The 12,836-nt window shown below is 43.9% G+C and overlaps 2 protein-coding genes across 41 annotated transcripts in view; both read left to right on the top strand.

Annotated features, from left to right (window-relative positions):
• Positions 1 to 26: 26 nt before the first annotated feature.
• cos (kinesin-like protein costa) lies at positions 27 to 5,124 on the top strand. 2 transcript variants are annotated; one of them, XM_017238395.3, is made up of 5 exons: positions 27 to 117; positions 185 to 1,023; positions 1,081 to 1,798; positions 1,851 to 2,329; positions 2,392 to 5,124. In XM_017238395.3, exons 2-5 carry the CDS (start codon positions 366 to 368, stop codon positions 4,221 to 4,223), a joined length of 3,687 nt encoding a protein of 1,228 aa, XP_017093884.2. In that variant the 5' UTR covers positions 27 to 117; positions 185 to 365; the 3' UTR covers positions 4,224 to 5,124. The 2 variants fall into 2 exon arrangements, with proteins under 2 accessions (XP_017093884.2, XP_017093883.2); XM_017238394.3 differs by having other exon boundaries at positions 1,851 to 2,332.
• Positions 5,125 to 5,887: 763 nt separating this feature from the next.
• Dscam1 (Down syndrome cell adhesion molecule 1) overlaps positions 5,888 to 12,836 on the top strand; it is a 65,564-nt gene continuing 58,615 nt past the window's right edge. For all 39 annotated transcript variants that reach the window (XM_070278452.1, XM_070278456.1, XM_070278465.1 and 36 more), the window contains exons 1-2: positions 5,888 to 6,321; positions 9,115 to 9,292. In XM_070278452.1, the coding sequence (XP_070134553.1) occupies positions 9,220 to 9,292 (73 nt within the window). In that variant the 5' untranslated portion in view covers positions 5,888 to 6,321; positions 9,115 to 9,219. The remainder of the gene's footprint in view (positions 6,322 to 9,114; positions 9,293 to 12,836) is intronic.

Raw genomic sequence — 12,836 nt, 5'->3', positions numbered from 1 at the left:
TATCGAGAACACCGATTGCTGTGATTATCGATGTTTCTATACCACCTCAAATCAGAGCTGCCGGATGGTTGGAGGTATAGACAATCGTTAGAGGAATTTTAATTGATTTATTTATTGGTAAGAGGTTTTTACCGGATGCATCTGAGGAATACCAAACGTTGAGGCACATTTTTTCCCTCTTTAGGGATTGAATTAACATCAATGGCACCTGTCTGTCTGGTAGCGCCGTCCGAAGCGTTGTTTCTGCCTTGAATTCGCATATCGATTTAGCCAAACATTTTCGAAGGAAGCGCAAAAAAATGCACACCGCTCTGTGGGGAGTCAAATGAAAGGTGTTCTTTTTAATCAGGAGAAAAACCGACACCATGGAGTTACCTATACAGGTGGCTGTGCGTATTTTCCCGTACAGTGAGCCAAAGGAACGAAAGAAGACTGACAATCTCGAAAGCGACAAGGAGGTGCCAGTCAGGGATGAGGAGGGGTCCAAGGACAATAGCGAGAGGCCCGAAGACAAGTCCCCCGAGGAAGCGCCCGCCGACGAAAAGCCCCAGGAAGTGCCAGATGAGAACGGAAATTCTGGGGAAGATGTTCCTCCCAAACCCCAGACCAAGGCGGATGCCAATGGGAATGAAGGTGGCATGAGCGAGTCCAATGAGGCCCATTACTGCGTTCAGGCAATTCCTATTAGCTCCTCTTTGGGGTTGCCCAGTGCTGTGCCGGGAGGAGATCCAATAGATAACATAGCGGCCGGGCTCATCCAGGTGGGCCCTCACTCGGTGCCCGTAACCCACGCCTTGGATAGCAACTGCAGTCAGCGGCAGGTGTATCACCAGACCGTCCAACCACTAATAAGCTTGTTCCTGGAGGGTTTTGACGCCTCTGTCGTCACCTATGGACAGCGGGGTCAGGGCAAGACCTACACTCTGTATGGGACGGTTTACGATGACTCCCAGAATGACGCCGTGGAGGGAGTGGTTCAATTATGCGTGAGAGATATATTTGCCCACATATCTTCACACCCAGGTAAGCTCGGATTTAATTCTCTTTGCCATCAAAGTCTCATGCATGTTTCCTTTTCAGAACGCACATACGCCGTCAACGTTGGATTTGTTGAGATTTGCGAGGGGGATGTGTGCGACCTTTTGGGCATTGGCAATGTACACTGCACCAATGTGGACGCGGTGTTCCGCCTGCTGCAGGTGGGATTCGTTGCACGCCACTCTGCGCCTGCGCACACGCTGTTCACCGTGACACTGGAGCAGCAGTGGGTGTCCAAGGAAGGACTGCTCCAGCATCGGCTATCCACGGCTAGCTTTTCGGACCTGTGCGGCACGGAGCGCTGTGGCGAACCGCCACCTGGTCGACCCCGGGACGACGGCTTGCACATGCTGGAGCAGGTTGTGTACACCCTCACTGATCCAGATCGAATGTATGCTGTAAACGGAAACATTCCCTATGGCGAGACCACTCTTACAAGCTTGCTGAAGGACTCGTTTGGAGGTAGAGCTCAGACGTTGGTGCTGCTGTGCGTATCGCCACTGGAGGAGCACTTGTCGGAAACAATGGGCAACCTGCAGTTCGCCTTTAAGGTGCAGTGTGTACGCAACGTCGTGATAATGAATACGTTTTCTGATGACAACACTATGATCGTGAGGCCGCCAGATCCGCAACTGCAATCCCTACACCATCCTGGGGCAGGACCACTAGCTCAGGCTGCACCAGGTGATAATTTTGGACTGCAATTCGCGGCCAGTCAGTGGTGCAAGCTGGTTTCCAATGCAGAGGGGCTGTTCGCAAAGTAAGTATTTATTTAGTTCATCCTGAGAGCTTATCCCGAAGCCTATTTTCAGATTAATAGATTCAAAGCTGATTAGCGAAGTGGAAAAGGAACAAATTGCGGAGTGGATGTTCCTGAAACAGGAGTGCGAGGAATGCCTTAGCTCCACGGAGGCCATGCGCCACCAGCAGCCATTGGTGCCCATACAGGAGGCTGAGGAGCCGGAAGAAATGGACATTTTAGAGCATGGCAACACCGAGCCAGCCAACTCGGAGGCAGCCAATTCGGATGCAGTCAATTCAGAAGCAGCCAATTCGGAGGCGGCTAATTCGGATAATGAGAACGACACGGATAACGAGTCGCAGCGTCCCGATTTTGCAGACAAGCTGGAAGGTCTCAAAGAGGAATTCCGAGCCAAGACAGATGCCCTGATTTTGGAAAAGTACACCGAATATCTGGCCAAGCACCCCCAGGCGGTGATGCAGAGTCATGACCAAGACACCGAGCCAAAACTGCAGGCTGAGCAAAGCGAGGACAGGAAGACCAGCATAGGTGGTATGATTTTTTAAACAAAATATTGAATCTCTTGATACTCACGCTCTACATTTGAATAGGTCGCAGGAGAAGTATTCAACCAGGTGCCAGCTTGAGCACATCGGAACTAGCTATGCTAAGTCGCGTGGCTGCCCAACAACCAAACCCACCCAGTGAAGGCGAGCCGTTTGTCGATCCTCTGGAGAGTTCGTCGGGCGAGGGGCTGCGTAAAGCAGCATTGGCCGTCGCAAACTCGCCTGTGGAACAACTGCAGAAGAAGTTGCGCAAACTAGGAGCTGAGATCGAGGGGCGCGAAAAGCAGTTGCACGAGATCCAGAAAACTATGAAGGTGAAGCAGAACATTATTGGCGAACTGGTGAAGAACAGCGACACGCGCAGCCACGCCAAGCAGCGCTTCAACAAGAAACGAGGCAAGCTGGAAGCCGAATGCGAGAAGGCCAAGAAACACCTGGGCAAGGCACTGGTGCAGGGCCGCGACCAGGCAGAAATCGAGCGATGGACCTCGGCTATCGCACACCTTGAGCGGCGCTTGGAAGACCTGAGTTCCATCAAGCACATTGCCGGCGAAAGCGGCCAAAAGGTGAAGAAGCTGCAGCAGTCTTTGGCCGAATCCCGAAAGCAGGCCGAAGACCTGGAGAAGAAGCTGCGAAAGGAGGGAAAACTGCGCGATCAACTGGAGGCGGAGTTGACGAAACTGCAGCAGCTGCAGGACAAGGGTAAGGAGCCGTGCAAGGAGCTGGTAAAACCGGCTCTAGATGGCCCCGAACAACAGGGCCGGCAATTGAAGGCTGTTCAGGCGAGGATTACGCATCTCAATCATATTCTGCGCGAGAAGTCGGACAACTTGGAAGGGCAACCGGGACCGGAACAGCAGGAGAGTCTGCGGCACGAAATCCGCAACCTGCGCTGCACTAGAGACCTGCTTCTGGAGGAGCGTTGTCATTTAGACCGAAAGCTTAAGCGAGAAAAGGTGTTGACCCAAAAGGAGGAGCGCAAGCTGTTGGAGTGCGACGAGGCCATCGAGGCAATCGACGCGGCCATCGAGTTCAAAAACGAACTTATCTGTGGCCACCGCTCCATCGATACCAGCGAGCGCCTGCAACGCGAAAAAGGTGAACAGATGCTCATGGAGCGTCTAAATCGTCTTTCGGAAGATGAGATGCGCACCCTGTTGTACAAGTACTTCACCAAAGTGATCGATCTGCGCGACTCCTCCCGTAAGCTGGAGCTGCAACTGATACAGCTGGAACGGGAGCGCGATGCCTGGGAGTGGAAGGAGCGGGTGCTGTCCAATGCGGTGCGTCAGGCTCGCCTCGAGGGCGAGAGGAATGCCGTCCTGTTGCAGCGCCAACACGAAATGAAGCTCACTCTAATGCTGCGACACATGGCCGAGGAGACGTCCGCCAGTTCGGCTAGCTATGGAGAAAGGGCCCTGGTCCCCAAAACAACTTCAACCACCGCAGCGGCTAGCAACTACGAGATGGACTTCTACAAGGCAAATAGCGGAAACCACGGCAAGGCTATGGTGAAAGCTTCCAAGCCGATGCCCACCGGAGCGGCTCTGGACAAGTACAAGGACAAAGAGCAGCGCAGCGGTCGCAATATCTTTGCCAAGTTCCAGGTGCTCACCAGATACGCTGCGGCAGCGGCTGCGGGCTCTTCGGGCTCCACTGCGGAAGAGTCTACTGCTCTGATCGAGTCTAGCACCACAGCCACGGCCACCACCACGACCACAACTACAACCACTGGAGCGATTGGAAAGGTGAAGGACAAGGCCCTGATTAGCTTCAAGCCGGAGCAGCTCAAGCAACTTATGCCACCGCCCACAGCTACAAAAGTGACGCGTCAGAAGAACAAGATTATCATCCAGGACGCCAGCCGCCGTAATTGAATTCGAATTTAAAACTTTCCTCAAGTAGCGACCGGAACCAAGTCCCTACTACAACAATTTGCGCGAATTTTTTGTCAGAATTTATATTTTTAAGAAGCAACTGTCAGGTTTTCAGAATATCCAGATTTATTTGTGTACAAAAAGCACTCCCAGGACACAACCTGGGTCCAAGTACTGAAGAACTTTCATCCACAGTCATGTTACAGACTTATGGTTTTCTGTTTCTTTAGTTGGTATGCATTTATTTTAATTTACGTATACAAATAGCATATGAAACTAACTATCCTCAAAAGATTCAACTGTAAAGACTTGACCCGATACTTAAGATACTCACAAGACCACACACTCATTGAGAAACCCACAAACATGTCGCTCAAAGGCTTTAAAAAGCTTCGAATTCGAATCTCTCATGGTATTTTTTTTATGTAAATAAGAATCAGTGTTAAGTTACGTTTATTATTATTGATTTTAAGGTTTAGGTTAATTGTAAACACTTGTGTCTTCCCTCGTATTTGACATGACTTTTGTTACAACTCCAAATACTCGTATTCTTTATAAGCAATTCTTCCTAATGCATTTAACATTTAATATTAAAAGATAACAAATACTCGTACTATGACGACATACTCAAGTTCCATTTTATTTACAAAGTAAGTTTTATTATTTGGTTGTGTTTTTAATATGTTTTGTTGGCCGAATACTCCGAATATTATATATATATATGTGAATATGCATTTTTAAATTGAGATTAATGTACTTATTAAACGTACTCGTTGAAAATCTGCATTTCAAATTACATACCAATCGTTCTTGGCAGATTTTCCACAATAAACGCTCGGCAAATCATTTGTGTGGATATTGTTGGATAAGAAAATAAATATATTTATGTCGATAATCCAAAGAGTGTGTTTTTGTGACTAATTTGGGTGAAATATTGAAAAATCTGTGGAACTACTAGGGCTATAATGTTTCAGCAACATAGGTACCACATTGGCAACAATATTTCAGCAACACTTCGCAGTAATGTTCCCAGTGGGCAATTAATTTCCCAAAACAGATTCCCCGGATTTAAGCCCCGACTACCATCATTTTTTACTGTGGAAAAGTAAAATGCGATGCAGGAATGCTATTCATTTCCTTGCCAGTCTCCTGGATTGATAATTTAAAAGAAAATGTTTCGTTTGTGGATTTGGGAAGGGAAGGGTGTGAAAACATATTTAAAATTTAATATTAATAATAATGAATAAGATAAAATTCTGTCTCTAAGATATATATATGAACCGGTTTTGGATAGACATGAGCTAAAAAAAGGAAAGACTTGAAGATTCAACCTGAACTTGACCTGACCAGAGGTGACTAAAAACCATCAAGAGAACCAGTAAAAGATAGTACTTAAACTCTAATAACATCTAACTTATCTAACTCTAACTTATTTAAATCACTTCGATTACAACATATCTTTAAAAAGACTCCAAAAAATAGTATCTTCAAGCTACTGATTGCTCTTATTTCAACTCAAAATCAAAACAAACTCCCTACAGTGAGTAACAGGTGCTAAAAGTCCCATCGAATTTCCCAAACAAATACCCCTCCGCTCTCAAAAACCGAGAGATACGGATACAGATACGTCGGGGTGGTTGTATCTGGCAGTCTTGTTTGGACCGTCGAGAAAACCAGAAGCAGAGTTAACGTCTGTCGGCGATTCGCGCGATACGTGTGAGAGTGTGCGTTGTTTTGGGATACGGATACGGATTCGGCAGCGGTACGGTAAGCCACCCACACCCCCGCCAACCGGTTCCATTGGATCCAGTGGTGGTTCGTGCTAGCGGCGCGCGTTCTGAGTGCGTGAATGCTGTGAAATAAAAGTAAATAATAGTATGCAACAGCAATAAAAGCGATCGAATCGAATAGCAGAGTATCTGTGTGAGCTTGTGCCTGTGTGTGCGGTTGATTTTGTGCGGAGTCGCCACCCCCGTGGATTAGTGGCACCCTGCTGCAAATAGCCCACCACTGCCACAGTGTATGTGTGTGAGTGTGTGAATTGACAAAAATTAATTAACGAAATCATCGAATTTGGCCGGCTAAAAAGGCGAAAACGGTAAGAAAATCGACAAATTCCTGAAGAAATTTTCGCCATCGTTGTCTGGCGACTTCTTTGTGAGTGGCGTGTATGTATGGGTTGCGTGTGTATATGTGAGTCCTGCCCACGCCCACCGCCGAGTAACGGTTGTCTGCGACATTTTAGCCAAAAAACCGAATATGATGTGTGGTTTTTAGGCAATTTTAATGTCGATTTGATTAATTTAGCCTGTCTTTTTATTGATTTTCCGCCAGAGCCGATGTTTTTCCGATTCAGGGAATGCAAAAATGGTTGCTTTCTGCACTGCTCCCATACAGACACATACACATGTGCAAAAAGGTGTGAAAATTGCAAAACTACTAGAGATACGTCCTGAAAAGTCTTTAATATTGGAAATCGCCCTTTATAGAGGTCTCTTGGGTACAATTCTAGAGGTTTCTCTGTACTTTTCATTTATAAATTCGCCTTTGAAGGAAATCATTTTGGTCCGTGAATTTTTCAGCGAATTTTTTTTCGGCGCATGCGCTCTCTCTTCCGCCCAAAAGCAACTCTGTTTCCCGTTCGTGTTAGTGTGTGTGTGTTCATGTGTGCAACCTGCTGCCTGCCGCCCGGTCCTTGGTCCTTCTCTACGGTCCTGATCCTTTGTGTCCGTCAGGTAGTTTTCCCTACTCAGGGCACTTGGTTTTCAAGCATCTTTTAAAATTGCTCGCAGTTTCCATGTGGCACACATACGCTGAGCTGAACTGAGCCTTTATGCCACCACTGAGTATCCTTGAGTCTGTGTGTGTGTGCACTAATTCAACCCCTGGCAGGCGAAAGGCATCTGTAGAAATCCCTGAAATCCCATGCAGCTGCCTAAAGTTTCCTTTATTTGATTTCACAAGTGTTGCGCTCCCTTTACCCTAGGACTTTGTCCTCCGCCCGACTGCGATTTCCTCGGTATTTTCCAACGTTTCCATCTGGTTTTTCGTCGGCTCGTCATCCTGTTGCTAGGCGGTGCACTGCCTCGTGGTGGGCTGTCTGCCAATCTTCCGTATGACTCACTATTCATAGGAATAAACTGGTGACTTTAGTTTTAGAAGAAATATTTTAAATATATTTTCATATCCTTTACTATGAAGAGTCTCTTTTGTTGGGCTTCCGCTCTTAGTGGTTTGATGAACCTCTGTTTGCCGCCTGTCCTGCTGACAAATATTGATTTCCACTCGGGCACCAGGATGACACAGCAGGAAAGGTTAAAGTGAACAAAGGCTGACAAAGACTGGGAGACCAAATAAATATTGGCCTTTTGTTTTTGCTGCCATCGAGTGCACTTGAATCTCAATTAGGGACGCAGTGCGGAAACTTTCTGGCGCGAATGGGTCACCGCATCGCGCTGGGATCTGGACAATGGTCCTGTCCCTCGGCCCTGCACTGGGCCACTGCACTCTGTCCCCATGTGGACCCACCCTTGCGCTGAATTTATTGGCTCGTCACCCCAATTTTAGTTAAACATTCAACCAGCCAGCCAGACAGACTAAAAAGAATACAAAAATGCAAGAATGAGTAATAATGTTTTTGATTCGTTGATTTTACCACGCGATTGATCGTGTGGGTCTGCCCTGAGGGAGGGGTCGAGTTGTTTTATATTGTATATTGTAAATTGTATGTATTGTATCTTCAGATACATAAGCGTATCCGTACATGGATTCTTTACGTAGCTGTTGACTGATTACCAGATGTTTTCTAAATTGTTTCTTTTGAATTTTCAAGAATTTGCTTTAAAAATCTGGAAAATATGATTCATTCTTCCTTTATGTATATTCTCAAATATTATTTTACGTATTATCTGAGGTATTATATTTGAATTTGAATAGAAACACACCTTAAAGTTTCGTTCACACCCCCTGTGAGCGTGCTGGCCACCCCAGAGTCCAGGACAGCACAGCTGTCGAGCCAACATGAAGTCAGTTAACCCTGGCTGGGCATGACAGCTAGATCATTAAACCAATTGAAAAGCTAACATTTGCAGAGCCTACCCTCCACCAACCACCAACCCACCATATGAGGGAAAACTTTTTCAAAATATGTCTATTTTTTTTACACAAAGCTACAACGCGTGCGCAACCCTCAAAGTAAATAAAAAGTCGTAGATAGGACTGGGGATATCTAACAGCTAGATCAGACCTCAATTGAATGCAAAATAAGAAATGAAAATTAAATTCATTCTTCTACAACAATTTGTGGCATGCGCGAATGATGGAATCAACTTTGTAGTTAATTAAGCGTTAAAAAGCCAAGCCATTTTGAGTCTATTTCGAAAAGCTCACACATGTGTATTGAACAATCAGAGGCTATCTCATGGATTAAAATAAGACGCTGGCCAGGCATCGAAGTTGGGGGGGTTCAGGGACCCGACATCGAGGGGATTACGGCAATACAGACAGAAATGTGGAATCGTGACTTCCTGCCTGTCATAAAGTGTCTTTTTTTCCACCAAAGTGGGGTGTCGGTGGGGGTGGGCGCCGGAGGGAGTCATTTTATGGACAGCAGAAGGCACAGAACGAAGTTGTCAAAGCTGTCGAGTCCCCCATCCCATTATCCATTTGTGGTTTAATTAATGACATCTATCCACAGTCGCCTCCTTCCAGAAGTCAGTTTTTCTTTATTGCGTAGGGCTCATATTCTTTTTATATTGTGTTTCAGAGGAACTTTTCTATGGCTTTGTGGGTAAACAATTGTCTGGGAAATCGGTTATAAAGTAGTATGACTAGTTAACAAATATATAGACTAATGTATTTCAAAATAAAACTAAAATTCTCTTCTTTTCAGTTATCGCGTGTGTCCCATCTGAAACAAAGGGTCTCTTCGTGTATTTTTTGCATAAACTCGATAAGCAGACCTACCCTCAAGAGGAACTTATACACAATCCAGTGTATGGCCTATAATATGAATATAATCATGGAACGCCTCAAATGGCTAATGCTGTACGCAGCTGTTGGCCTTATTGGTGAGTAATAACACTTTACTTTTTCGTTTTAGCTTTTATTTGTTTGAGGAAATCATCTAAGAATTCCGAGCTGTTGAAAAATCCATGATATCCGGAAATTACAGATGCTTTCGTGATTTCTGGTGAAACGTTAAAGGGCTTTGGAGATATGTGGGTCTGACTTACTTATTTGTCAGATTCAGTTTCATTCTAGATTTTAGATTCTTATCTTTGTTGACACATTCCTCGAGACTTTTACTGACTTTTACCCATTTTCCCCGTGGACCTGACTGTTGCAATGCGTTTTCCAAACATTTCTATGCATTTTTAATTGCGTTTACTTTTCGTTTACATGGCCTTTTTGTTTTTACATTCTGTAGCTGTGTATTTACCCGACTTTGTATCTGTACGAGCTCTCGCATGTACAATATACATTTGTATCTTTTGGTGTGCAGGGGCAGATAAACTTGCGGTTCATTGCCTCAGCCGTCCGGGAAATAGAGTGTAGGGCCCGGGGGCGGTAGCTGGGGATGTGGAGGTGTAGATGGGCTGAATTGCAGTGGGTCAGATACTGAATTAGTCAGCCTAGGCCCAGCAATGAATAAACTTTGATCATATCCATATAAGTCCATTTTCCTCGTGGATATATCCTCGTTGGATATATTTACTTTTCGATTATATTCCAATTTAAAAATGATTGACATTATTTTCATGTTTATAAAATTACTTCAAGGCTTATGGAAAGCTAATATAGTGCTGGTGATTGTGCAAAATTTACTAGATAACACACACCTTTAATATCAAATTAGGGGCTTATAATATAATGAGTTTCTTTGAAAAATCCCTGAAAAATAATTCGCAAATAACAAATTCACCTTATCGCCACAATAAAAATATTATTTAAGTGCAAATACTACAGGTTATGTAAAAGATCTAAAAGACATCAACTTATTACATTTTATTGAAGCAATTTTCGTCTTGAATTTTTTCTCTCTGGTTCGTCTTACGTTGATTGTGCGGGTCATCATTCAATTGAAATTGATTAAAAAAATTCCTCCACCAATTTTTTGCTTGTATTTATATTATATCTCTGTTGCTGCTGCCAAGGAAGACCCTTCTCAGAGGAACAATTTTAGAAACTTACACCATTAAGTAAATACATTTAAAAATATTAATGTTTTCACGAGGAAGTTGGAAAGCTGTCTGCAGTCGCAGTCGTTTAATTCGCAATTTCATTTAATTTAATTGAAATTCAGCTCACACACATGGCAGGCGGGTAATGTGTAATGGAACTTTAAGTTCCAGCAAACCAATAAAAAACAAAAACACTGAAAAATGTGTAACACAAAAACAAATAAACAGGAAGCTGGCAATTTAAGTGTTTGCGAATCAAATGGAACACATGGAATTATGGCCAGACAGTGGTCCCCCGTTGCTGTGTGAATAATTTTTTTGTACAGATTAAATAAAAACTTGTAGATCCCTTATCAACTAGGTCACAGGTTATCTCTATGAGACTTATCTGCTAAAAAACCTATAAGAAATAATGACCTCCATCAAATATGAAGGCACATAGATCACTCTAAGGCAGAATCTTTGGAAAAGAATCTATTTCCGTTCTCTAGACATCCAAATGGAAAAGAATGGAGGAAAGAATCCGAAATAGGAGAATAGAGATGGCACAGGCCTCTGGCCGTAATTACAAATGATTGATGTGCCCCTCCTGACACTTTCTGGGCCCTCTTCAAAGACCGTGTTATGATACCTTGACGATTGAGGCACATCACACGCGGCGATTGTTTTAACAACACGCAAAGGGGAGTGCTGGGTGGAGGGTCTACATCCTATCAAGTATTTTACACTTGGGGAATACCAATTATTTGATTTATAAAGATATATTTCAGATAGCTGGCAAGAACTGGGATATATTTCTTCTAGTGTACAAGTTCAATATGTTCTCATGCCAGAAAACGAGCAACTGCAGACGCTTCAATAGAATTTTGCCCCCAACATAATGGTTATTCGCTTGACTTATTATTAGTTCCGTTGCAGCAGCCGCAGGAATGTGACTCCACTTATAGAAAGGCGTCTGACGTCATCATGCAGTCGTAGCTTTGTGTTTTATGAGCCATTGCTGACGCTTTTTTGCCTCATTTTCCAAAAGTTCAAAGCGGTTTGTCAACTCCGAGACTCGCGAAATTACAGGCGCAGAGCAAGTTTTCGATAATTTCGTAAATAATTGCATTATAATGATGGTGAAAATTGGCAACGCAGCTAGCCTAATCGCAATTCAAAAGAATCTTACTCCAGCTTTTCGAAATTCCCTACAAATCCACATGAATAGCTCCACGGCTCAGTGAATGGAAGCCTTTGTCGGGGCCATTAAAAAGCATTTGTCATATATTCGAGTCGTTTAAGTGCTCCCCAGAACTTCCAAAAGCATTCTATGTAGTATTTCAAAATATATATAAAGGGAAAGTATTATGTTGGATCAAGATATTTTATAAGCTCTAGCAAGGCAAGCAATTTATGGTCTCAGTCGGAAAGAATTTCCAGATTTTCAAAACTTAAGTGGGTGCGGAGTAAATGTAGCATTTAAAGTTTTTGGGGGGGAAAACATCAGAAAATGTCTCGGGGGACTTGACTTGGGATTAACTAACTTGTTTATTGGAGCATTCTTAATGTATTTTTTACTAAAAAATGTTTTAAGAGCTTTAAGGGTAGGGAGTTTAATGTTTATACCCGGTACTCTTTGATTCCCAAAGATCTGACATAAAAGTAGGCAACGTTTTTTGTGAACTCCAAGGATATGAATAAGTTATTGCCAGGATTTCATTTCATTTAGTCTTAGCTACATTTTAAGTTTTCAAAATTGGTATAACACTTTGGTCCTTAATTTTTCAATCGTAAACACCCATATCTTCTCTCAGTTTCACCGTTCTGGAGGGGGAGTTATTTTCACCCTTAACGCGAGGGAGAGAGGACAACTGGCGGAAAATGAGATACGTTTTGTTAACAACATCAGACGTTGAGGTTACGGCCCATTTGAAGAAGAGAGAGTGTCATCCGGCTCCCTGGCCTCCTCCTTTCACCGCGAACAGCTGTAATAACTAAGAGCACGTTGTCGGCACGCATCTCCTCTCTGCCAAACATTATCCCTGCCTCTGAAAAAAAATTATTATACTTATTTATGTCTCCCTGCCCCGCCTGGTGGCAAGCTGATTTGGACCGATGCGCAGTTGCCGCATTTCACCCCTCGAGTTCCTGGCTCTGGGACGTTGCTCTCCCTTTGCCTAAGCTGACGGCTAAAAGGGGGTTGAAGGGTGGGTGGGCGCAAGGGCCTTGTAGGGGCAAAGGTTGCCCTGTATGGCAAAAATGATTTGATTTAATGTGTGCCTCCGTGGATGCTGGGTTACAAATCGGGGTTTTATATAATATTTTAAACAAGTCATACATTATAGAAAAGCTTTACACCCAAAAATAAATTTTTATTTCAAAAACTATTTTTAATAAAACACATTTTAGCCACTCTTCATAAAGAACTGTAAATAATGTAGCGTTAAAT

Source organism: Drosophila bipectinata, chromosome 2R (genome assembly GCF_030179905.1).
Source record: "Drosophila bipectinata strain 14024-0381.07 chromosome 2R, DbipHiC1v2, whole genome shotgun sequence".
NCBI classification, from domain to species: Eukaryota; Metazoa; Arthropoda; class Insecta; order Diptera; family Drosophilidae; genus Drosophila; species Drosophila bipectinata.
Note: the sequence above shows the minus strand (reverse complement) of the source record. Positions and strands in the feature narration are given on the sequence as shown.